The 21,655-nt window shown below is 39.3% G+C and overlaps 1 protein-coding gene across 1 annotated transcript in view; it reads left to right on the forward strand.

Moving 5' to 3' along the window:
- BASP1 (brain abundant membrane attached signal protein 1) overlaps positions 1–19,393 on the forward strand; it is a 42,995-nt gene extending 23,602 nt beyond the window's left edge. Inside the window, exon 2 of the mRNA XM_036410336.2 lies at positions 17,806–19,393. Coding sequence (XP_036266229.1) covers positions 17,815–18,516 — 702 coding nt within the window. The 5' untranslated portion in view covers positions 17,806–17,814 and the 3' untranslated portion in view covers positions 18,517–19,393. The remainder of the gene's footprint in view (positions 1–17,805) is intronic.
- Positions 19,394–21,655: the final 2,262 nt, after the last annotated feature.

Raw genomic sequence — 21,655 nt, forward strand, 5'->3', positions numbered from 1 at the left:
CATTGCTGTAATGTCAGAGTGCTGAAAAGGGCAGGGAGCTCTCTGGGGCCTGTTTTATTTTATTTGAGCACTAATCCCATTCATCAAGGCTCTGCCCTCATGACCTAACACCTTGCAAAAGCCCTGTCTCCAAATACCATCACATTGGGGATCAGGTTTCAACATATAAACTGGAGGGAGAGGGGACTGATTTGCAAGCATTCAGTCTGTTGCAACACTGCTAATTAAAATCTAGAGGTCTTCTTTTCGTATTTTGGAAGCACTGTTTTATTTAGAAGATCCCAAACTTTTGGACTTTCCCCGCGCAGAGACCATTGCCCCAGGCATGGTGGGCCTGCACCAGGAATTATTCCTGTTGCTGACCTTGCAGTCCTTTCCCTCTGGATGGGCAGATCAGACCTAGATGGGGTGCAGTACATGTCAGCCTCCCTAAGCCTCGTTCTTAACTCAGAAAAAAAATTTGGTCCAAGGTGAGAAGCCACGTACTCCTTTTGTGCATCCCTGCAGCAGCCAGCCTTATTCAGGACCTTCGCTAGGACTTCCTGGCTAACAACAGCCCTAGAGAATCTGATTATCTGACTCAGAATTTGAATAGCCAGATGCAGTTACTACTTCCGCAGGACCTTTTATCTCATTCTACCAATGCTGAGGCACTTTTGTATCAGACATTTTTTCTAATCCTACATAAAATCACTTGTTACACACAGCCTCTCTCCCTTTTTAAACTTCAATTTAGACCAGGGGTGGGGAACCTTTTTTCTGCCAAGGGCCATTTGGATATTTATAACATTGTTCATGAGCCATACAAAATTACCAACTTAAAAATTAGCCTGCTATATTTGGTCAAATATGCAATTAACTCACCCCTAATGCCTTGGCAGGGCCAGGTCAAATGAAGTTGAGGGTCTTATAGGGCCCGAGGGCCAGATGTTCCCCACCCCAGATTTAGACTCTATTATGTTCTCTGTGAATGGCTCCTTTTTCATATACTAACAGTTCTGTATCTTTGCTTTGCTTTGTGTTTCCTACCTTATCCATTTTTCTTCAGCCCACAGCTTGATCCAAGTCTTTTGTCTTGACCATCCCTAAGGCCTCCCATTCAAATGTGTTTTTAGGGTCTGATTTGTTTTTAATTGCTAAGGCTCTCACTAGAGCTGTTTTTCCCACCTATATTAAAATATCTTTTAATTTGTGTTCTCTTTGACTATAAAAAGTCACTTTGTTCTTTTTAAAAAATATATATTTTATTGATTTATTTTACAGAGAGGAAAGGAGAGAGAGAGAGCCAGAAACGTCAATGAGAGAGAAACATTGACCAGCCACCTCCTGCACACCCTCCACTGGGGATGTGCCTGCAACCAACTTACATGCCCTTGACACAGATCAAACCCGGGACCTTTCAGTCTGCAGACGGACGCTCTACCACTGAGCCAAACCGGTTTTGACTGTTCTTTATAAAAATGTTGGGCTTTATAGAAAGTGTGTTCTTTGATTAACTTGTCTATTCTTTTTTGAGATTAGCTGCATTGACTTTACAGTCAGTATTAAAAATCAACTTAAATCTTTGTTACTATTTTTTACAGCATCAATAATATTTTATATGGAAAAATCACTGAGCAGACTTGGTATTTTTTAGTATCATAGTCTGAACATTTCATAATTGAGAAATGTATGTGTTCGAGAGATGGTCATGGAGCTGGGGGAATTCATAAGAATGGCTTATTGCTTGAGACATTTCAACCTAAAATTTTTGGTGCTTGAGGAGTGGTTTTGAGACATTTACTCTCTGATAGTACTGTTGCTGTGTAGACAGAACAACAACAACAACAACAAAAAATCCAAAATTTAAAGGCTTAAATGAGAGGGAAATGTAATTCTCCTTTACCTGACATCCCAGAAATGGGCTCTAGGGCTGCTGTGGCAGTTCTCTGGTGTTGTCAAGGAACCAGGCTCCTACCTTTCCATTCTCAGTATTGACGTCTGTCCTTCTGGTTCAAATGGCTGCTGGAGCTCCAAGCCGTCTTCCTTTAGAAGCACATATAACACATTAGATCATATTTGCCAGCACCTAGAAGTGGAGTTATGAACAGATTTTAAGTGGAAGAAGGACATAAGCAATTGGATGAGAGAGTGGTGGTGGTGGTTGTGGTTGTACAGGTTGGTCCACAAAGACCCTCATATTCCTGCCTAGGCAATAGGTGGTGATTTTGGTGTCTTGGATGGTAATACAGGAAAGAATAGATTTAGGTAGGTGGGAAAGGCAGCAATGAGCCCCCATGGGAAAACCTTGAATTTGAAGTACCCAAGGAATGTCCATGTTGGGTCAGTGGTATTACACACTGCAGAAGTCTGAAGCTTAGGAAATGACTATAAGTAAGCTGTTGACATTAGACAAAGGGATGTTCAGCATCTTACAAGGCTCTTAAAACTGTGCAAGTGGGTGTATGTCCTAGGAAAAGCATGGTGACTGAATTGATGTGGACGTGAGGAACCTTTGAAGGAAGTCATGGACAGAAGAGTGAACTTAGGTTGGGCTTGAAAATGACAGGTCTGGGGATAGTTACAGGGAAGGAACAGCTGTGTTTTCTTTAGTTTCCCTTTCACCATTGGACTGTTGTTGATATTATGAAAGTGTCACAAAGATGAGCTTTTTAACTTCAGAGAAGGTCAGGCGCAGTCTAATCTGAAGGATGCCACAAGAGCACACCCTTGGCTCAAGAGGAGCATGTAAGTAGTCTTCATTATCTTATTCAATCACGTTTCCTGAGAAATTAGAGTTTTTGTCATGGTAAGTGCTGTGTTGATACTACAACAACCTAAGTCTCTTTGCTCTCAGGCAGTCAGAATACACATAGTAGGTGATAAGAATTTTAAAAACCCCCAAACTGTCTTGTTCCTAATCTTAAAACATTCCCATGTGACATTCTTTTTTACTGATGATATTGCTGCAACCAAAAAGAGCCTGACTAATCTTTGCAGCATCATTTAGATTTGAATCAGACAGTCATCTGACACAGTAGGAAGTGAGTCGCTGGCTAAGTATGTCCATCTAAGGTCCTAGCCGGGGTCAGCAACCTTCCTTGAAGGACCAGGTAGAAACTACAGTAGGCTTTGCCAGCCAAACAATTTCTGTCACAACTACTCAACTCTGGCAGGAAAGCGGCTGCATTATGTAAATGAATGGGCCTGGCTGTGTCCCAATTAGGCTTTGTTTTCAAAAACTGGTGGCCCAGTTTGCTGACACCCTGATCCAAAAGAAAGCTAGATTCTAGAATTTCTGCTTTTAATCCTGCAAGAAAATCATGTGACAAAATTGTGAGAATAGCCCATTTTACTTTTTCTTTTTCAGGACCAAAAACATCTAGCTAATATTGTTTTTAACGTCGACTTATTTGTGCAATAATTTTTCTATGAGTGTAAGGACACTTTCTGGAGAACAGTGGCCGAGCATGAACTTTGATTCCCCATTTCTATTTTATATTCTCCTATGTGGTCTGGATGGGATTCTGAGTTATCAAGATCCTCCCAAATGTCTCAACATAATCCATATCTTTCAAACCAGCCCTGAAATCACAGCGAGCCTTGATTTCCAAGCTGAGCTGTGTGTTTGCTTTGATCACCATGAATGTGCATGGCTGTGGGGTTTACAGACTGGAATCTGTGGCTCAGAGAAAGCTTAGCTGCTCCAATAATCAGAGAAGTTTCATGCATCTTACTCACCATTGATAAGACATAGCACATTCAGGAGACTTCATGGAGTAGAAAAATCCTTCAGTATTAGTGACTATCTGGTGTTTATTATTTGTGTTATATAGATACTTATAGCAATCTTAGAAAAGCATGCTAAGAGGAATTTTCATGTTTCTAGTTTCCTGATATGTTCAAATTGCAAATCTGCATTTGTACTGTAGTTGAGTTTTGGGTAATAGGAATTAGATTGGATTTTTGGAGAAATACCTTTTATCTCATAAAAGAACAAATGAGGAGGACTTCAGCACCTGGTGTGCAAATAAGTGCAGATGATGGCAAATGAGCATAATTAATTTGTGGAAGAAATTTTAGCAGTTCTCATTTGCGTGGAAAAAGCAAATGTTTACTAAAATAATTGTTACTCCTCCTTTGTGTTCATTTAGAAGCGCCCTTTCCCTCCTGGGGAGGCTGCCTTAACACAGGATGCACCTTTAGCGAGTGGACCTCTCACTGCTGCTGAGTGGTGTTTATCTGTTTGACCTTAGCTCTCCTCATGGCTTACAGGAAATAAAATACTTCTGCTTCTGCAAAAGGTCTTTTGAAGTTAGATTGACTGGGGGAGCTGAGAAGACCTGGCTGGGTTTGGAGAACCCTATAAATCTATGATAGTCATCTATGACAGTCAAGTTTCACTAATTCCCAGGTAAAAAGAGTCACTTTTGCCTAACTGAGAGGATGGTTAGGATTATAAGATGGTCTCATTTCAAAGCTACTTTATGAATGGAATAAACCGTGTGCATAGGAAAGCGAGATCAGTTGATAAAACATTCTATTTGCCATGGATTTTCAGGATGTGATAAACTCAATGAGAGTTTTGGGTAATTGTATTTATTTCTCAGATTTTAATTCGATATGAATTGCAGATCCTATGTTCAAGTTACCACACACTGAATCATGTGATTTAGAATAAAGAATATTTACTATCCGCTGTGCTTGGTAGTGCTCCCTAAGACATTTTAGGCTTAAATTAGTAAGAGACCCAACATAAAAATGGAAAGAATACAACTTAAAGCATTAGGTTGGATTTCCTCATTTCATTAGATAACACTTTGACATCAAAGGAAGTCACTGATCTTTATCTTAATAAATTCGCCCTTGTTTATGGGTGGTTTTCTGTAATTTCATTTTATTCGCTGCTGCTTTTTAACTTTCCAACTCACTGCAGGGACAGCTTTGATTTGTTCTGACCCACAATATATCTATTTTATTTATTTGAACCCATTGTTGATAACATGTAAATGGGTTGGGACATGCAATTTTCTATGTTGGTGAGTATTGTATTAGTTTTTTTAGACTCGGGATTTTTTAGATGAAATAGCTCAATTCCTTTGTTTTGTAGGAAATCTTTGTAGGGCCAGAGATGTGAGGGATAGGTGTACAGTCATAGAAGCGAGGGGATGCTGTTCTAACAAAAATGCTTTTTCCCTTTGGTTCAACTGAACATGTATTAGGACTGGTGGGAACAACATAGTAAAACAATTTACTTACCTGATACTAAAATAAGTTCACTATAGTTTTCTTCTATTGCTTAGTATTGCCTTCCATGCTTTTATTCTATTTTCACCTTACATCTAAGTCATATGGAACTTGTGGTATCTTGGCCAGTCTGAGGCTGCTGTGTGTTTTGAAATCTCTTGCCCCACACTGATGCCTAGTGTCAACCAGGAAATGTAACTTGAAACAGGAAGTTGTGGGAGGGCAAGGTTGGTGGCGGGAATGAGTGGAACCTTCAGAATCCCTACTGAGGTTGAATTTGCCAGCTTGGGTAAGTCACGTAAAGTTGGTCGTAATATTATAAATACATCTTTCACTTCCACCTTCTGTTCTACCTGGGTGATGTATTTGCCTTCACTTTTCTTATTAAGACAATGCACCTCTTCTCATGTGTTTGTCACAACTCCAGGATTATGCAAAACTCACGCTGTCACTGGTAAATTCCATTTAGCAATGCCCTACATATCAGAGCACATTTATATACAGTAAGCTGCAGGCACCCACATGTTTGAGTGCATAGGATAGGACCCTTGATCTATTAAGCAGAGGGAATTTGTACCTGATTGAGAGAATCTTGAAGTGTCTATTATTGACATCTGAGGTTCCACTTATTCCTTATTTATCTGGTATCAGCATGACTTTCTACCCCTGTCATTCAGCACCCCACTCTTAGCAACTCCACTCTTGGTCCTCATCTCAGAAGGTACATAAAGCATTTGAGAACATCGAGTAGAACCCAAAAGGCCTCCTTAGGAAAGATTTGGGCCCCTACCTATGTATTTTCTGCTCTAACTCTTGCAAAGTAAATTGAGTTTCTGCTGTAGTGTACTTGTTAAAATAGTTTAAGCCATGTTATCAGAATGTAGCCTACAGGCTAGTATTTGCTGTTACTTTTGACATTATTAAGGGGTATTGTTTCCTGAAAGGTCTGTGGGTAAGTAAGAATCAACCTTGTATTACATTGGGTGCCTTGGGTCTAACACAGTGCCTGGACATTTGTGGCCTTTATGAAATAAATGCACGAGTGAATTTTGAGTGCCCAATACAATCTAGCTAAATACCCTGTTTCCCCGAAAATAAGACAGTGTCTTATATTAATTTTTGCTCCCAAAGATGCGCTAGGTCTTATTTTCAGGGGATGTCTTATTTTTCCACGAAGAAAAATACGGTACTCATTTATTGTTAAATGAAAATAAAGGAAATTTATTACCTGCATACAGTACATTAGTTGTCAACACAAACCAGACAAACTGAATCCTACAGTATCAAGAATTTACTCATTTATTCAATGACAATCATGTCATCATCTTCTGGAACATCATCATAACAATCCAATTCCTGAATTTCCTGGTGAATTTCTTGTGACTCCATTTCTTTCAGAATCAGTGGACCAAATCTCTCATGTTTAGCCGGGGGGGGGGGCTATTTTCGGGGGATGCCTTATATTTCACTCAGAAGGAAACCTGTAAATAGGTCTTATTTTCTGAGGATGTCTTATTTTCGGGGAAACACGTATATACATTATTACTGCAGATTTGTATGAAGACTAAAAATTATAGACCAAAGCAATACAATTATAGCCATTTATATACAAATGAAATAACCAAGCACTGGGGAGTTAAAAGTGGCTTGATTAACATAAGCAGCTGATAATGGCTATGGTGAGATTCAAGTCCAAGTTTAACAGGTATTATTTAAAGATTCAAATTCACAAAAGCATGGCCAATGAATGGTATTAGTTCTTTTTCTAAGGAGAGTAATTCAGGTGAGGTATTGAGTGGCTGAGTACCTGGAGAGGGATGCCATTGGGGCCTTACGTGGGTACCCTGTTTTAAGTTCCACGTGTTGGCATGGTATTTAACACTTTGCCATCAGACTGCAGTACCAAGGCGATATTGGTGTGGCTTCGAATGCAATGCCACATTTCCTAGTCGCTGATTCCCTGATTCCAAGAAAAGTGCTCATGGATTGTGGTTTACTTGACTTGCTTTTTCTAAGCCTGTGGGAAAAATAGAGATGTGGCTGACTTCTCACCTGAATTTTATGCTGAAAGTGAGGAAGGCTGGCTGGTAATTCTTTACTTTGTGTTTGAACATACTATTTAAATAGTGTAGATAAAAAATAAAATATTTGCAGGGAAAGGTCTATTGGTCTTTTTTTAAATTTTAAAACCATAATTGAACTCCAAACAGGTGGAATGGGCGGAACAGAGTATTATTATGGATGGCCTTTTACCACAACCTCGCAATTTCCCTGAAGCAAATAAGATGGAAATAGAGTCTTGAAAAGACTGTCTTTCCCAAAAGGTTGCTTTAAAGGTCTGTTCTTCCTTTTCATGTTTTATGTAATGTTTTTTCATATATGCGGAGCTCACTCAGCATTTGGTGTTTCTGATAATCATTCATCTTTGCCCTCTGTTCATACTACTATAAGAACTTTCCCACTTAGTAACATTTACTTCCCTTTAAAAATCTACAGATTATATAATATTATAATTTTTAATTTTTAAAAATAATATTTTTATTGATTTCAGAGAAGAAGAAAGAGGGATATAGAGATAGAAACATCAATGATGAGAGAGAATAATTTATCAGCTGCCTCTTGTATGCCCCCTACTGGGGATCACACCCACAACCTGAGCATGTGCCCTTGACTAGAATCGAACTCAGGACCCTTTAGTTTGCAGGCTGATGCTCTGTCCACACTGAGCCAAACTGGCTAGAGCTGGCTATTATAATTTTTAACCTAATCTAGGATTTTGATATGTAGGGAAAGTATTATTTTGAATATAATTGAATCAATTTCCATTTGTTTGCTGTTTAAATACAGTAATTTGTTCCACCTATATGTTTACTTAATCTTAAAAATCAGATTTACTCTCTATTACATATTAATAGGACTGAGAAAAATGATTTTTAGGTAAAGAAAGGTCAATGAAAATTTACCGAATATTATGAGCTGAACCATAGCCTTTCCTGAAAATACTCCATTTAATGCTATTAACAAACTCTTTCCACTCCTTTTTCTTTTATAGGTGAAGTTGAATTGCTGAGGCTCACTTCCCTGACCAAGTTCACATAGCTGAACTTGGCCTGCTGGCCTCATTTGCCCATATGCTTTCTCCCACAGAGTATATTAGATCAGAGCTCAAAACTCATTGGCAAGCCATCAAAGCTCCATTTGAACTGAAAGAGAAAAACCTGTTTTCTGAAATGTGAACTCTAATTACATAAAATGCATGCTTTTGAAAACAGTATTGTCTCACAGGGCGGGCTGTAAATCTTGAACAATTGAAGCCCCACATGATGTAAAAAGGGAGTTTATAAAGGCGAATAACCACTATACTGTGTTTCCCCACCAGTGGCCGAAGTTGCTGGAGTAAGGAGGTCACCTCAGATCTGATGTAGGCATGGGGGCTTCTCCCTCAGCAGCTGGTAGAATTGCTCTTTGGTCAGGGACTTGCTCTTCTATGCAGGCTGCTTGTGGGATGCCCCTTTCTTGGCTAAATAATGGCACTAGTGAGAGGACTGGGCGGGGGATAGGTGAGGAGGGTGGTAGAGAGGTAGTGGGGGCAGTTGGCTTTTGGGGAGTGTCTGGGAGGAAGAATAAGTCCAGGTAATTATAACGTGCTTGTGATTCTGATGCAGAGAACTCAGGCTAAATGGTGCATTGGTTGATGAGGTTCCATTGGGGTTCTGCTCACTGTTACCTCCAGGTCCCACACAGCCAGGGGTTCTTCCCTGCTTGTGTTCAGTGTTGTCACCACCAATAACAAATTGGTTTTGAAGCATTTTTTTTTTTATGCTGCAGTTGTTACAGATAATGCGGAAGCATCAACTGACCCAATGTCTCTGAAAACTCCATGTGTCTGCAGTTCTCAGAGTGGCTCATGGGCCGAAGGCCTGAGCTTTACCTGGTCAACTTGTTAAAAAATAGGTTCTTGGGGACCTGCTCTAGACTCATTCATCTCCAGAAGGAGACCCCTGATCTTCACTTTAACTAGCTCCTCAGATGCATCAAAATATTGGCAAATGAAAGAATATGACTGACTTCACTCCAGGTCACATCATGAATAAGGGGCAGTTATTCTGGTATAGGTGGGCCCCTGCCTTCTCCTTGGCCAATTTGTCTTTGTTGGATGGGCTACACTGTGCAGGTCTGTTATGGCTCCAGTCCCATGATGGTCTGTCTAGTCCATTAGTCTAAGCAGCAGAAATATCTCAATTGCCAGAGGTTTTTCCCTGTGATTTATTTTAATTCTGTCTCAAGAGCTCTAAATTAGTTGCGGTGATAAGACATTAGTTTCCTGGGTCTGTGGGAGAAAGGAAGGTTCAGAGGTGATCTTGGCAACTTGCATTTCCTGCGCTGGTTGTAGTTCACCTACTCACTTTATTGACTGAAAGAGAAGATGATTCACACAAAGTCATATGTTAGAATGCTGCAGCTAGGGCTTTTGAAAGGGCTACCCGTTAGGTACAAATAAATAACGATGTGAATGGATGGAAGAATCTAAAAGCATATTAGACTATTGATGAGAATGAATAATACATGTTTTCTGATAGTGTTTGCATCATGTGGCAGGATGTTTTAAATGGTCTGCATTCTCCCCTCTACATAAGGTCTGCATTCAGTCTTCTTTTATAGTCAAAGACAAGCTTAACTGTCACATGCCTGATTTAAAGCAGCAGCATCAATTCAGAGTTTTATGGTTAAAACCTGAAGAACCAATCAGGAGCTAGACTTTGAAAAATTGGTTTCTATAATATGCACATAATAACTTCAAGGAAAAATATCTTGTCAATATGACAATGTCTGCCTTCTCATCTTTATGGGATGGGTCCCATGCCATAGTCTTGGCCATATCATGATAATCCCTGGAATTCGTCCATGTCTCATTCAGTGGAATGGAAATTTCAGTTATAATTTAGCCAGCTTATTTCTGCTGCTAACTGGAAGTTGAGTTTACATAACTTAGTTTACAGTCCTGATTGTATTGACTCGTACAAGTTTATAATTTGGAAATTGCGTGTTTCAGAGTCTGCAGTGTTTATCAAGAACCCATTGTGCATTAATAACCATAAAACAAAATTCTTGTTCTGAGGTCATCAGATATATGTTGACTAAATCTGAAGAAAGGCTTTTGGTCAGTGTTCAAGTGAGGCTAGGTTTATTTTACTGCTAAAACTCCCAGTACAATTCAACAGAATATATGAGGTTAAGCAATAAAGATATAAATAAACAACCAGAGCTGGATGGCTTGTCTAAGACAACACCAGATTACATAATAAGGAAAGGAACAAGGAGAGTGGAGGAGTTCTTAAGAAGCGTGGCTCTTTTTCTATTTATGGCTAGTACCTGTGCATTCCCTTGTCTCTTAAATCCCTTGTATAGTGATGAGCCTATCTGCTTTACTTTTGCACATCAAACCGTCTCACAAGAAGACCTCCCAGGTTCACTTTGGGTCACTATGTTAATTCTCTAACATTTTAGTTTATGAAATGTCTGTATTTTTCCTCCCAGTACTTGAGAAATCCTAAGTGTTGTAATATGAAAGAAACTGAGATGATAAACAACTGGACAAATAAAGACATAAAGTACTAAAAGATAAAGGACTACTTCAAAGACATGTGACCTAATATTTACTATAGTGAGTCTTTGGTCTGGAATAATTCAGATATGACCAGATTCACTTGAAAGAGAGTGATGCTGACATGGAGACTGGGAACAACCAGTGGATTTGGAATTTATATCCCTCCTTTCTCTCCCTCCCACCATCTGTATAGTAAATGCATGTCCCTCCTTACCAAGCTTAATTTTGGTGTACTTTCTGAGTCTTACAGAACCTTGACTTTTGCCTTCATGTTGCTTACAGTCATTTATGTCAATCTTTTATGTGGATCTCTTTTTTGGCTCTTCATATGCTCTCTGAGCCCTTCCAAAGGGAGGCATATGTCTTCACCCCTCCACCTGTGTCACTACAGGGTCAGTAGTGGACAACTCATCACAATATAAAATTGCACAATTTCTGTTCTTATCTTTCTTAACCTTAATGGCAGCAGAAATAACTTCTTCAAGATGCTTCTAAAATTCTCTCTTGATTTCTGAAACACCCCCCCTCCCCCAACTTCTTTAAGAGCTGTTTTTCTGCTTTCTACCACCTTAATGCATTCTGTTAGGCAAACCTTATAAATGGATCTTCCATCATTTCTTCCTCCAGGTCAATGTGCCCTCACCTGTCTCCTAATGTAAACAGGATGTTCTTATAATCCTGATTAGACCCTTCCTGTTGGTTCACCCTGACATAAACACTTTTCCACTTCCCCATATTCATCTGTAGATAGCTTAGCCATTTTTAAGGCACTTTACCATGATGGTTAACAGACCTCACTCAAGAGGCAGAGTGCCTTGGTTGACCCCACATCTCCAGGCAACTAGTTGAATGGTCTTGGGTAAATTATTTATCTCCAACATGCCTTAGTTTCCTCGTGGTAAAGTGGAGATAGTGATAATTTCTTCCTTGTAGGATTGATGAGACTGTTAATGGGCCAACAATGTAAAGACTAAACAATAAGACAGTCCTAGGCAGAATAAGTACTGTGGGTATAAGCACTGTTGATATTCTTACCATCTCAAAGTTCCTCTTCTTTATAAAACTTTTCCCATATCCCATGAATCCAACAAAAGGCCATCTCTTCTGGGAATACTTTTATTTTTCACTATATTATGACACTTAACTGACTAATTTTAATTATCTCTGTATGTCTTATCCCTCCTGCTAAGCAGGAGTAAGTTTTTTTTTTGCTCACTTATATCCCCTGTCATTACTTACATTTAGTACCCACTTCAAAAAGGTTCTTTTCCCACTAAGATCAAGTCCAGTTTTCTAGAATAATTTGTGAACATCTGAAGTTCTTGGGGCCACTCTACATGTTAGATTTTGATGAGAGATTCCCAAAGACACTCAGACAGTGTTTCTATAGGGCTAACCTGGGCTTTCTTGAAGGAGAAATATGAAGGGGTCACTGAGATTAGTCTTCTATTGTATTGGAGGGCATTCTGACCTTGAAGATCCAAATCAACTTAATGAAACTTTTTTGGGGAAAATTGGGTTATAGAAGTGTGAGTGTATGTGCTCTCTTTTTAAAATATATCTTACACATTTTTAAAGTACTTTTTTTTTTTTTTTTTACAATGCTGAGTGAACATTTTTATTGTGACAAGGGAATAAATTATCTTGAAAATGTTTTCTCTACAATTTTACTCATGGTATTTAATAGGTGTGCCTCAGAAACTCAGGATTGTCAATTCTCTTCCCAAAGGACATTCTCATCTAAATGTTGGTGATGTTACAATTGCTGAATAGAAGCTTTGACTGAATCAGATGCTGAGAACAATGAAAATTACCACCAGGCATTGATGAAACTTGACAGCAAATCATTGTGACTGAACACATCCCTGTAGGAATACCAAAAATACAGACAGGCTGCATTATCTTTATTTCATTTCCCTCCTTTAGAATAAAAGTCTTGACCATTTAAAAGAAGAAAAGCCAGCCATTTGTTGAAAATAGAAATTGTTGGACATAACCAAATGTTTTAATTTTTCCTCCATTCTTATTGCAAATATTTCTTGAATTTGTTTATTTTCCTTTGTGAAAAGAATCGGTGTAAATTCTTTCTTTAAGGTTAAAAAAAAGATTCATTCTCTTTGTCTTACCGCAACATGTGCTTCAGCTAGGTTTGATCAATAACTTGGGTCCTTTTGGCTTAAATAATTAATAAACCCAGTTTGTCTATGATGAGTTTGTCTGTAGATGTAACTTTGTATGTTACCTTTAAAATATCAATATAGATTGCCTTGTATATAAACCCATGAAGCTTTGCAGCCCTGAATTGGCAGCAACAATTGCTTTTTCAAGGTACAGTTCATATACTGCAGCCACATATTTAACTTTCAAGAAACATTGATCCATTCTCAGCATCCTTGTGAGTCAGGTATGTTTTCTAATTATTGTAATATGGAAACAGAAGCAAAAGGAGACTATTTCTTGTCTTGATCACATCATGAAGCAACAATCAAACCAGAAATAACTCTAGTCTCTGACACACACTGTTGTATATTCATGTTGGGTTTTTCTATAAACTTGCAGTGATCTTTATTATCATCTGTTTGATATCCTTAAGAATTATATTCTCTTGTTTCTAGTTGAAATAATTTATCTGGGTTTGTATTTTCAAAGTGGAAATTTGGCAATGGATTGGATCTTGGTGTAATTCAAACTTTCCTGTATAGTAAGTACCTAGAAATTATTATTGAGAGACAGAAGACATAAAAATATCATGTGAAGCCATAAACATAGTAACTATGGGATCATAAGAGAAATTCTGTATCAGTCATTTTCTTGTTTTCTTTTATACACCAGTTAATGCACACCAATAATTTTCATTGTCTCAAAATCTTGTTGCTCACTCACTGTAATACTGTAGAATGGAGAGGTGTCATGGAGTATAAGTGTAGGCAGAATACAGTGAGGATAAGCCCTCATGGTTTTGGAATAGTTAATGCCTACAAACTCTAATTATGCAATGCTGCCTTTTTCTGAAGGGGGAAAATGCTACAGCAGTGGTTTGTGTTTTTCATCCAAAGACTTGAGTAACACTAACTAATGGATATAACCAATAATGTGCTATCAAAATGAAGATTTAACAATTACAAGTGGTGATTGCTTACATATCAAAACATTTAAAATTCTGTATGTGGGCTGTTAGTTACCAATAGTTTTGCTTGCTGCCAAGAGGCAGAATGGTTCTTTAAAGCTAACCCATGACCCAGATCTCTGGGATGCCTGATGGCATGCTACTACTCAGCCCTGCCTCAAAGGACTAAAATCTTAAAACTGGTGATGACATTGCTCTTGTTTCTCCTATCCAACCTCCTTTTGACCCAATGTGTCCCCTCTTCTCTCTCACCTACATGCAACTAGACTATTTAATAAGTGTTATATCTCAGGGCTAAAGAAAGGAAACAGTAAGTGATAGCTTCCAGAAACTTCACATTTCATTGAAAAGCCATAAAAATAACTTCTATAATGGTTAAAATATTGATTAGACAACTATATGGGTATGTAGGGCTGTGCCTTCCTATATCTTAAAATACTGGCAGTTTTCTTGACTGAAACCAAAGACAGTGGGGCTGAGAGCACCGTGTGTTTTCACTTGGTAGCAGTCATAGGATTTGAGAGCCTCTGTCCCTGGAAGGGGTAGAACTGTCTGCCCTTTCAAGAGACTACTTAGGACCAATCAGTGCAATGGCTCCACTCACCATAGCAATGGGAGTCTGCCAAATTGGGCTCCTCTCTTAGCACTGGAGAAAGAGAGATTATTCAGGGAGTGGGAGGAGAGGGCTTCCTGATTCATAATACAGTTGCTTGAGCTTTGGTGCAAAATGGAGTCAAGGTGTCAGTCCTACTCTGCTGGATAATGCCATTCTTGTGTGCCTCTGTGGGTGTAAAATAAGCTTGTGGAATAGACTATTGGCTTCAGTTTCTATAAATAAATAAAAAATAAATAAAATAAAAAAATATATATATATATATGTGTGTGTGTGTGTGTGTGTGTGTGTGTGTGTGTGTATATATATATAAAATCTAATTCTCCACTGGATACAACATATATATATATGTTGTATCCAGTGGAGAATTAGATTTTCAGAAGAAGCAATATAGGGGATTTGGAGAGACTTTATTCAAAATGAGAAGCTCTCTCTCCCCCCTTTATGTGATTTAATGAATCTTTGTTCTTACTGTGCTGAAAAGACCTTGTGTTGATAGTCCCAAAGCTAAGCTGTTGGCATTTAAAACCTATAACTGGCCTGAAGCTCTTCCAATTTATAAACTCAAAAAATCTTCTAAAATGTCACATCCCAACAGCTCTGTAAAAATGGTCATATTTCCTACTTTAGTTATTATATCAACCCAGAATTCTGTGCTGCAATGTTGGTCTGGGTGTTTGTGGCTAGTGAATGAACAAAATGCAAAGATTGTTGTTTTTTTGTCGTCAGATTTAGGTTTAAGGGATTTCCAGGGTGGATTACTAGTTGCTATCTCTCTCTCTCACTTTTTTTTTTAACTTAGAAGTTCCAACTTTTCACATCAACTGATTTCTTTCAAAATTAGAAGTAATAAAAAGAGAACAATAATTAAAATGTGCCCATCACACGCTGTAATTGCTTTAGGATCATGATACAAGGCTGCACTGGCAAATGGGTGATAAAATGTTTAGGGATAGAGAGCACCTGAGGATCTGAATTTTATCATTATCTTGTCAATATCTTGAGTTCTTATTCATTCAGATCTGTACCAACCCCAGGTGGGTAACATTCCTGAGATGAGAACTCTGCCCATTTGCAAGCTTCTGAGTAGAGTTCCCTTTAACCTCCAAGATGGTGCCTTCCTGCTTCACCTAATTCTGTTGGACTCAGTCTTTTGCTTTTACTGCTCCTTGAAATTAGCTAGAATTTCCATTTGGGTAAAAGGAAGATGCTACTGGGATATTTACTACCTTATGGTACTGTTGAGAAAATAAAATAACTGTGTTCAGGATTAGGATGGTGCCTAAATCCATGAAACAGTTAATACATTTGAAATTATTTTATTTTACCTTTGGCAAGGTAAGGTTTTGTAGGCAAGGTTTTCACCCATAATCTCTTGGGAAATAACCAGCTATCTTGCCTTTCCAGGGTTCTGGTGAATTCTGTAAGCCCCCCTCTGATACCTCACTATAGCACACAAAAACTAGCAAAAGATAGAAGTGTTGGTTAACTTTTTGTGTTTGAAAAGCAAACAGGAATGGAAACACACTTTCTTACTTACAGCTGGATTATATACAATCATTTCCTACCCAGAAAGGAATCACAGATGGGCCTGAAACAAAGAATAGAAGGTGGCCCTAACTGTGTTTCAGAAAACCAATTTTAGTAAGGCAGATTTTAGGTTTGTCAGCCAGCATGGCTTTCAGCCTCTGGGATAGCCATATAGAATTTCATGCTGTGTGTGTCATAACGCGCGGCGGCCCTGTTACATTTACAATGTACACCTTGTCTGCTATTCTGTGATATTTTAAGTTGGTGTATGGGTTTCTATTATGGAATTGGTAGGCCATCCTAAAACAGGCCTGTCAGGGTTTCTATTTCTTAGGTATTGTGACATATAAGAGCTGTAATTATTTTGACATAATACCATTTGTGCATTTGGCTAATTAAGAATTCAATAAAAGAGTTCTAACTATAATTTAAAATACCTATCTAATTTATTTTTTGTCTTTATATTTTGATTTATGGCCTTTGTGATGGCTTATAGGATAAAGATAGATTTAATTGTATTGTTTCTACATCTTATTTTCCCACATCTGAGGGAGAAATAGCTAAAGATTAAGTCAAACAGAGCCCACTGCATATCTCAGTTATGACCAAAAATCACTCCTTTTAAAAAAGAGATATGTGAGGGAAATTCTTTCTTTGATACCGTGACAGAGGTCGTTCTTGGGAATAGAAACGAGTATTTTAGACATCTTTTGGTTTATTGCTTTTTTTACCCCCCTCCCCCAACTATTAAAGTTTCTCCAGACAGGAAATTAGCATATAGAGTGGGGAGACAAGTCTTGACTAAAGTCAGAATTCTGTTAGCACTCTCTTATCCAACACCTGACTTTTATATATAGATATAGATATACATATACATGAATAATGGTGTTTGAAAGAAGTTTGTAGTTTGAGATTATTTTCTTGAAATTTGTGAACTGTGCTTTGTTAAAATGTACCCTTTCTCTGGAAAGCATTTTAAAACTATTAAGTCTTTTACTGGCTATGCTATGGTCTGAAGTGGCTGCTAGTGTCATTTTGTACCCATGTTCAGTATTGGGTATTTGAGTTCTTTATCACTGACAGCTTAGTCTTTAATCACGGAATCTTTGACCTCAGCTTGTTTCCTCAACTTGCAATGACTAGACACTATAACTGAGCTCTTTATTATTATTATTATTATTATTATTATTATTACCTTTCACTGTTTTATTTATAATTTTAGCAAAATACATGTAAAAAACCCACCATACTGATCATTTGAAAGCTCACTGTTCAGTAGTGTTCTGGACTCTTTCGTTTTCAAACTTGAAAGACTTCTTTGTCCGTTCTGGCTGCTATAACAAATCACCATATAGCAATGTAAACAATAGCAATTTATTTCTCACGGTTCTGGAGGCTGGGAAGTCCTAAGATAGAGGTGTGGGCAGACTCTGCTTCCTGATTGTGGATGGCTGGTTCCCCCCTGTGTCCTCACATGGTGTCAGAGGGCATGGAGCCCTCCGGGGTGTCTTCTATGCCAGCACTCCTCCCCTTCCTGAGGGCTCCGTCTCGATGGCCTAGTCACCTACCAAAGGCCCCAGCTTCGAATACCAAACCATTGAGAGTTACCGTTTCAAGCTCTGAAGGGGCAGGGGGGACGGACACACATATTCAGTCTAGAGCCACCAGTAACACCGCTCTGTTCCATTTTGTGTTTTCCAGAACTCCAAGATGGGAGGCAAGCTGAGCAAGAAGAAGAAGGGGTACAATGTGAACGATGAGAAGGCCAAGGACAAGGACAAGAAGGCCGAAGGAGCGGGCACGGAAGAGGAAGGGACCCCGAAGGAGAATGAGACCCAGGCGGCTGGGGAGACCCCCGCAGTGAAGGAGGGCAAGGAGGAGAAGGCGGAGAAGGATGCCCAGGATGCTGCCAACAAGCCCGAAGACAAGGAAGGCGAGAAAGACACAGAGGCAGCCAAGGCGGATGCTCCGAAGGCAGAGCCCGAGCAGACGGAGGGAGCAGCCGAGGGGAAGCCGGAGCCCCCGAAGGAGGCGGAGCAGGCGGCCACCTCGGGCCCCACTGCTGCGGGCGATGCCCCCAAGGCTCCCGAGGCCGAGGCCCCTGCGGAACCAGCCAAGGTGGATGACAAGAGCAAGGAGGGAGGGGAACCCGCAAAGACTGAGGCTCCCGCGGCTCCTGCCTCGCAGGAAACGAAAAGTGACGGGGCCGCAGCTTCAGACTCAAAACCCAGCAGCACTGAGGCTGCCCCCTCGTCCAAGGAGACCCCAGCAGCCACGGAAGCACCCAGCTCCACGCCCAAGGCCCAGGCCCCTGCAGCTCCCACCGCCCCTGCAGCCCCCGCAGAGGAGGTCAAACCTGCCGCCGAGGCCCCGGCCATCAATTCCGACCAAACCGTGGCGGTGAAAGAGTAACAAGGACAGCCTCTGGGAAAAGAGATCACAGCTTACACAACCTGTTTCTCTCTCTCTCTCTCTGTCTGTCTCTCTGTCTCTCTCCTATACTAACTTGTTTCAAATTGGAAGTAATGATATGTATTGCCCAAGAAAAAAAAAAAGAAAGAGGAAAGAAATGAAAAAGATGTCCCATCAAAGGAGGGAGGGGGGATGGGGAGAATCCAAATAGTATTTTTGTGGGGAAATATCTAATATACCTTCGGTCAACTCTACCAATCAGTTCTGGAGTCTAGAGGTCAATGTCTGAAAGTACTCCGCCACTCAGATGGGCTCCGTCTTCTGCAAGGGGAGTAAAGGGGGTGTTGCATTTGATTCTGCCCACAGGGCCCTTCCAAGGCAATCAGATCTTTATGAAAGCAGTATTTTCTGTGTTTTCTTTTTTTAATTTGCAGCCTTCCTTCTTTTGATATTTTTTAAATGTTTGTGGATGAATGCCAACTTTCAGACAGCCCACTGAGCCTGTCCACATGTATCTCCATGCCAAGACTCCATTCCTCCTCCCCAGGTATTTTTGGGAGTAACACACATTCTCTCATCCAACTTAGCCTCCCTAGATTTCTCATGACGAGTTAATGCATGTCCGTGGTTGGGTGCACCTGTAGTTCTGTTTATTGGTCAGTGGAAATGAAAAAAAAAAAAATAAATAAAAACGTCTGCGTTCATTGCAGTTCCAGTTTCTCCTCCATCCTGTGTCACAGACACCAACACACCACTCATTGGAAAATGGGAAAAAAAATTTAAAAAAAATAACAAAAAAATGTACAATGGATGCATTGAAATTATATGTAATTGTATAAATGGTGCAACAGTAATAAAGTTAAACAGTTAAAGAGAAGTAATGATGACTATTGGTTTTCTTTTGCCACCCCTTCCTCCTCCTTGGTAACCTCAGTGAAGCACAGAGCAATGTATCTGGCATTTTGGAATCTATTTGCATAGAAGAATAAGGCAGTATCCTCAAGTTTTTGTGGACATTACTTGTTTAAAAAATTAGTTGCAAGAATGTCATTAAGTTATCTTGGAAGAGTCTAAACTGAAAAGCTACTGTCTATGGGTATGCACCCTATAGAAGAAGGGTGTGATTAATTTACTTCAACAGGATTATTTTGAATAAAATAAGCAAGTGATAATAGATTTGATCTTGAAGGTTGGTAAGAAAAGAGTCCTAAGATCTTACAGAAACATCATATGTATGTACTGTAAGTGGTGGTGTATCCCTTTATTCATCAGACTAGAGGCCCGATGTACAAAGATTCATGCAAGAATGGGCCTTCCTCACCCTGGCTGCTGGCACCGTCTTTGCTCTGGCAGGAGCTGCCTTTTCACTCCAGCCCAGAGCTGCCTTTCTGCCTTCCCACGCTGCCCAGAGGCCCTGAGCAGGTGGGGAGGTGCAGAACACCCGCCCCCTGGCTGCTTGGCGCTTCTGTATGCAAATTAACCCACCATCATTGTTGGGTTAATTTGCATACTCACTTCTTATTGGCTGGTGGGCGATTCAAAGATACAGTCAATTTGCATCTTATTCTTTTATTAGTGTAAATTTATTAGTGTAGATTCATTCTTAATAGAGCCTAGAAAGGGGCCCCGTGTTGCAAGCAGGCAGTGAGAAGCAGCAGTGTGGAAGCAAGCACAGAGCTGGCCTTTATGTGACCAGGTTCCTGTCCAGGTTTTGCCACTCCTTATGACCTTTAAGTCACTTCTAACCTCCAGACTTCCCTGCCTTATCTACGACTGGGCAAAAGCTCTATGATTTCTTAGGAAAGACTCCTTTCAACTTTTGAAATACTGAGTTGCTTGTGTGTATATCTGTTGGCAATTTTATATTATGATGGGTATGTATGTACTGACAGATAATCACTCCCATACCCTGATTTATCCCCCACACTGCTCAGTTTGCTCAGGTAACATAGATTCTGTAGATGGGGAAAGGGTAGGAGAATTGGTGTAAGCAGTGGCTTAGGGAGGGGCCAGGCTTGCACATCAATTCTTTAATGTAAGACAAAAAGGAATTGTCACTTAGTTCTTGGTAGTAATTTTGATCTTTTCTAATTGGATATTAGAAACCAAATTTTGAATATAAAACATTTAAAAATGACTTAACCCTAGCCACTGTAAAGATTGCTTGAATCAGTTAAATGTCATAGGGAATTTTCTATAGAATTTGAGAAGGGCCACTATACAGAAATTTATTCCCAAATGGACGTCAGCAATACAGTAGATGAGGATAAATCCGAAATTGTTCTTATGCATTAAGTTACACATGCTTAAATAAAGGGGAACAAAATTCCAATTTTGGAGTGACCTGCAGTTTTACCATACATAAGACGTTGCCGGGGTGTAATAACGGGAAAGAAGAAGTGAAACATTAGGCAGATATACCTGTGGGTTTCATTCATGACTATGATCACCTTTTGGAATTTTTGGTTCTTGTTTCTATAGTGAAAAAAATTTCACCACTTAATGCTTGAAAGCACAGCATATGAGAAATATGTAAACACAAAACCACCAAGCAACTGTTTTAGGTATGAAAAACAGCAGAGGACTGCCCAGATTATTACCAGTGTGTCCCAGAATATATAGAATAGCTTGGGGGTAGGTTGGTGATAGGAAAACAACAGATTGAGTGAACCATGGAGGACATTTATACAGTTACTAACATTAAATAGCATGCACTTCTTGCAAGTAAATGTGCTTGGTGCAAGTAATGTCTTTTCATTCACTTCTTTAATTTAAAAATTCACTAGACATTTTGGTGATTAGAACAATCAAATCAGCCTCCTGGATTAACATTTTATTACTGTAAATGACTGTTTAAGGATGAATAAAACTAACATTTTTTCTCAGTTTATTTACACTTAGAATTATTGAGTTGGGTATAGGAGAATTAAAATCTGAGCTATATATATATATTTTTTTTTTCTTTTATCACTTAGAATTGTGTTCAAACAAGAGTACATAAATGGTCACCAAAGTATTTAAATCAGAACTTTAACCTAACCATGCCTCACAACATGTAATTTACCACACCTAAGAAAAACAGATGTAATTTGAAATTGTATATTCAACAGGAAATGTCATATGCATGGGTGATTGGTGA

This window comes from Pipistrellus kuhlii, unplaced genomic scaffold (genome assembly GCF_014108245.1).
Source record: "Pipistrellus kuhlii isolate mPipKuh1 unplaced genomic scaffold, mPipKuh1.p scaffold_m20_p_4, whole genome shotgun sequence".
NCBI classification, from domain to species: Eukaryota; Metazoa; Chordata; class Mammalia; order Chiroptera; family Vespertilionidae; genus Pipistrellus; species Pipistrellus kuhlii.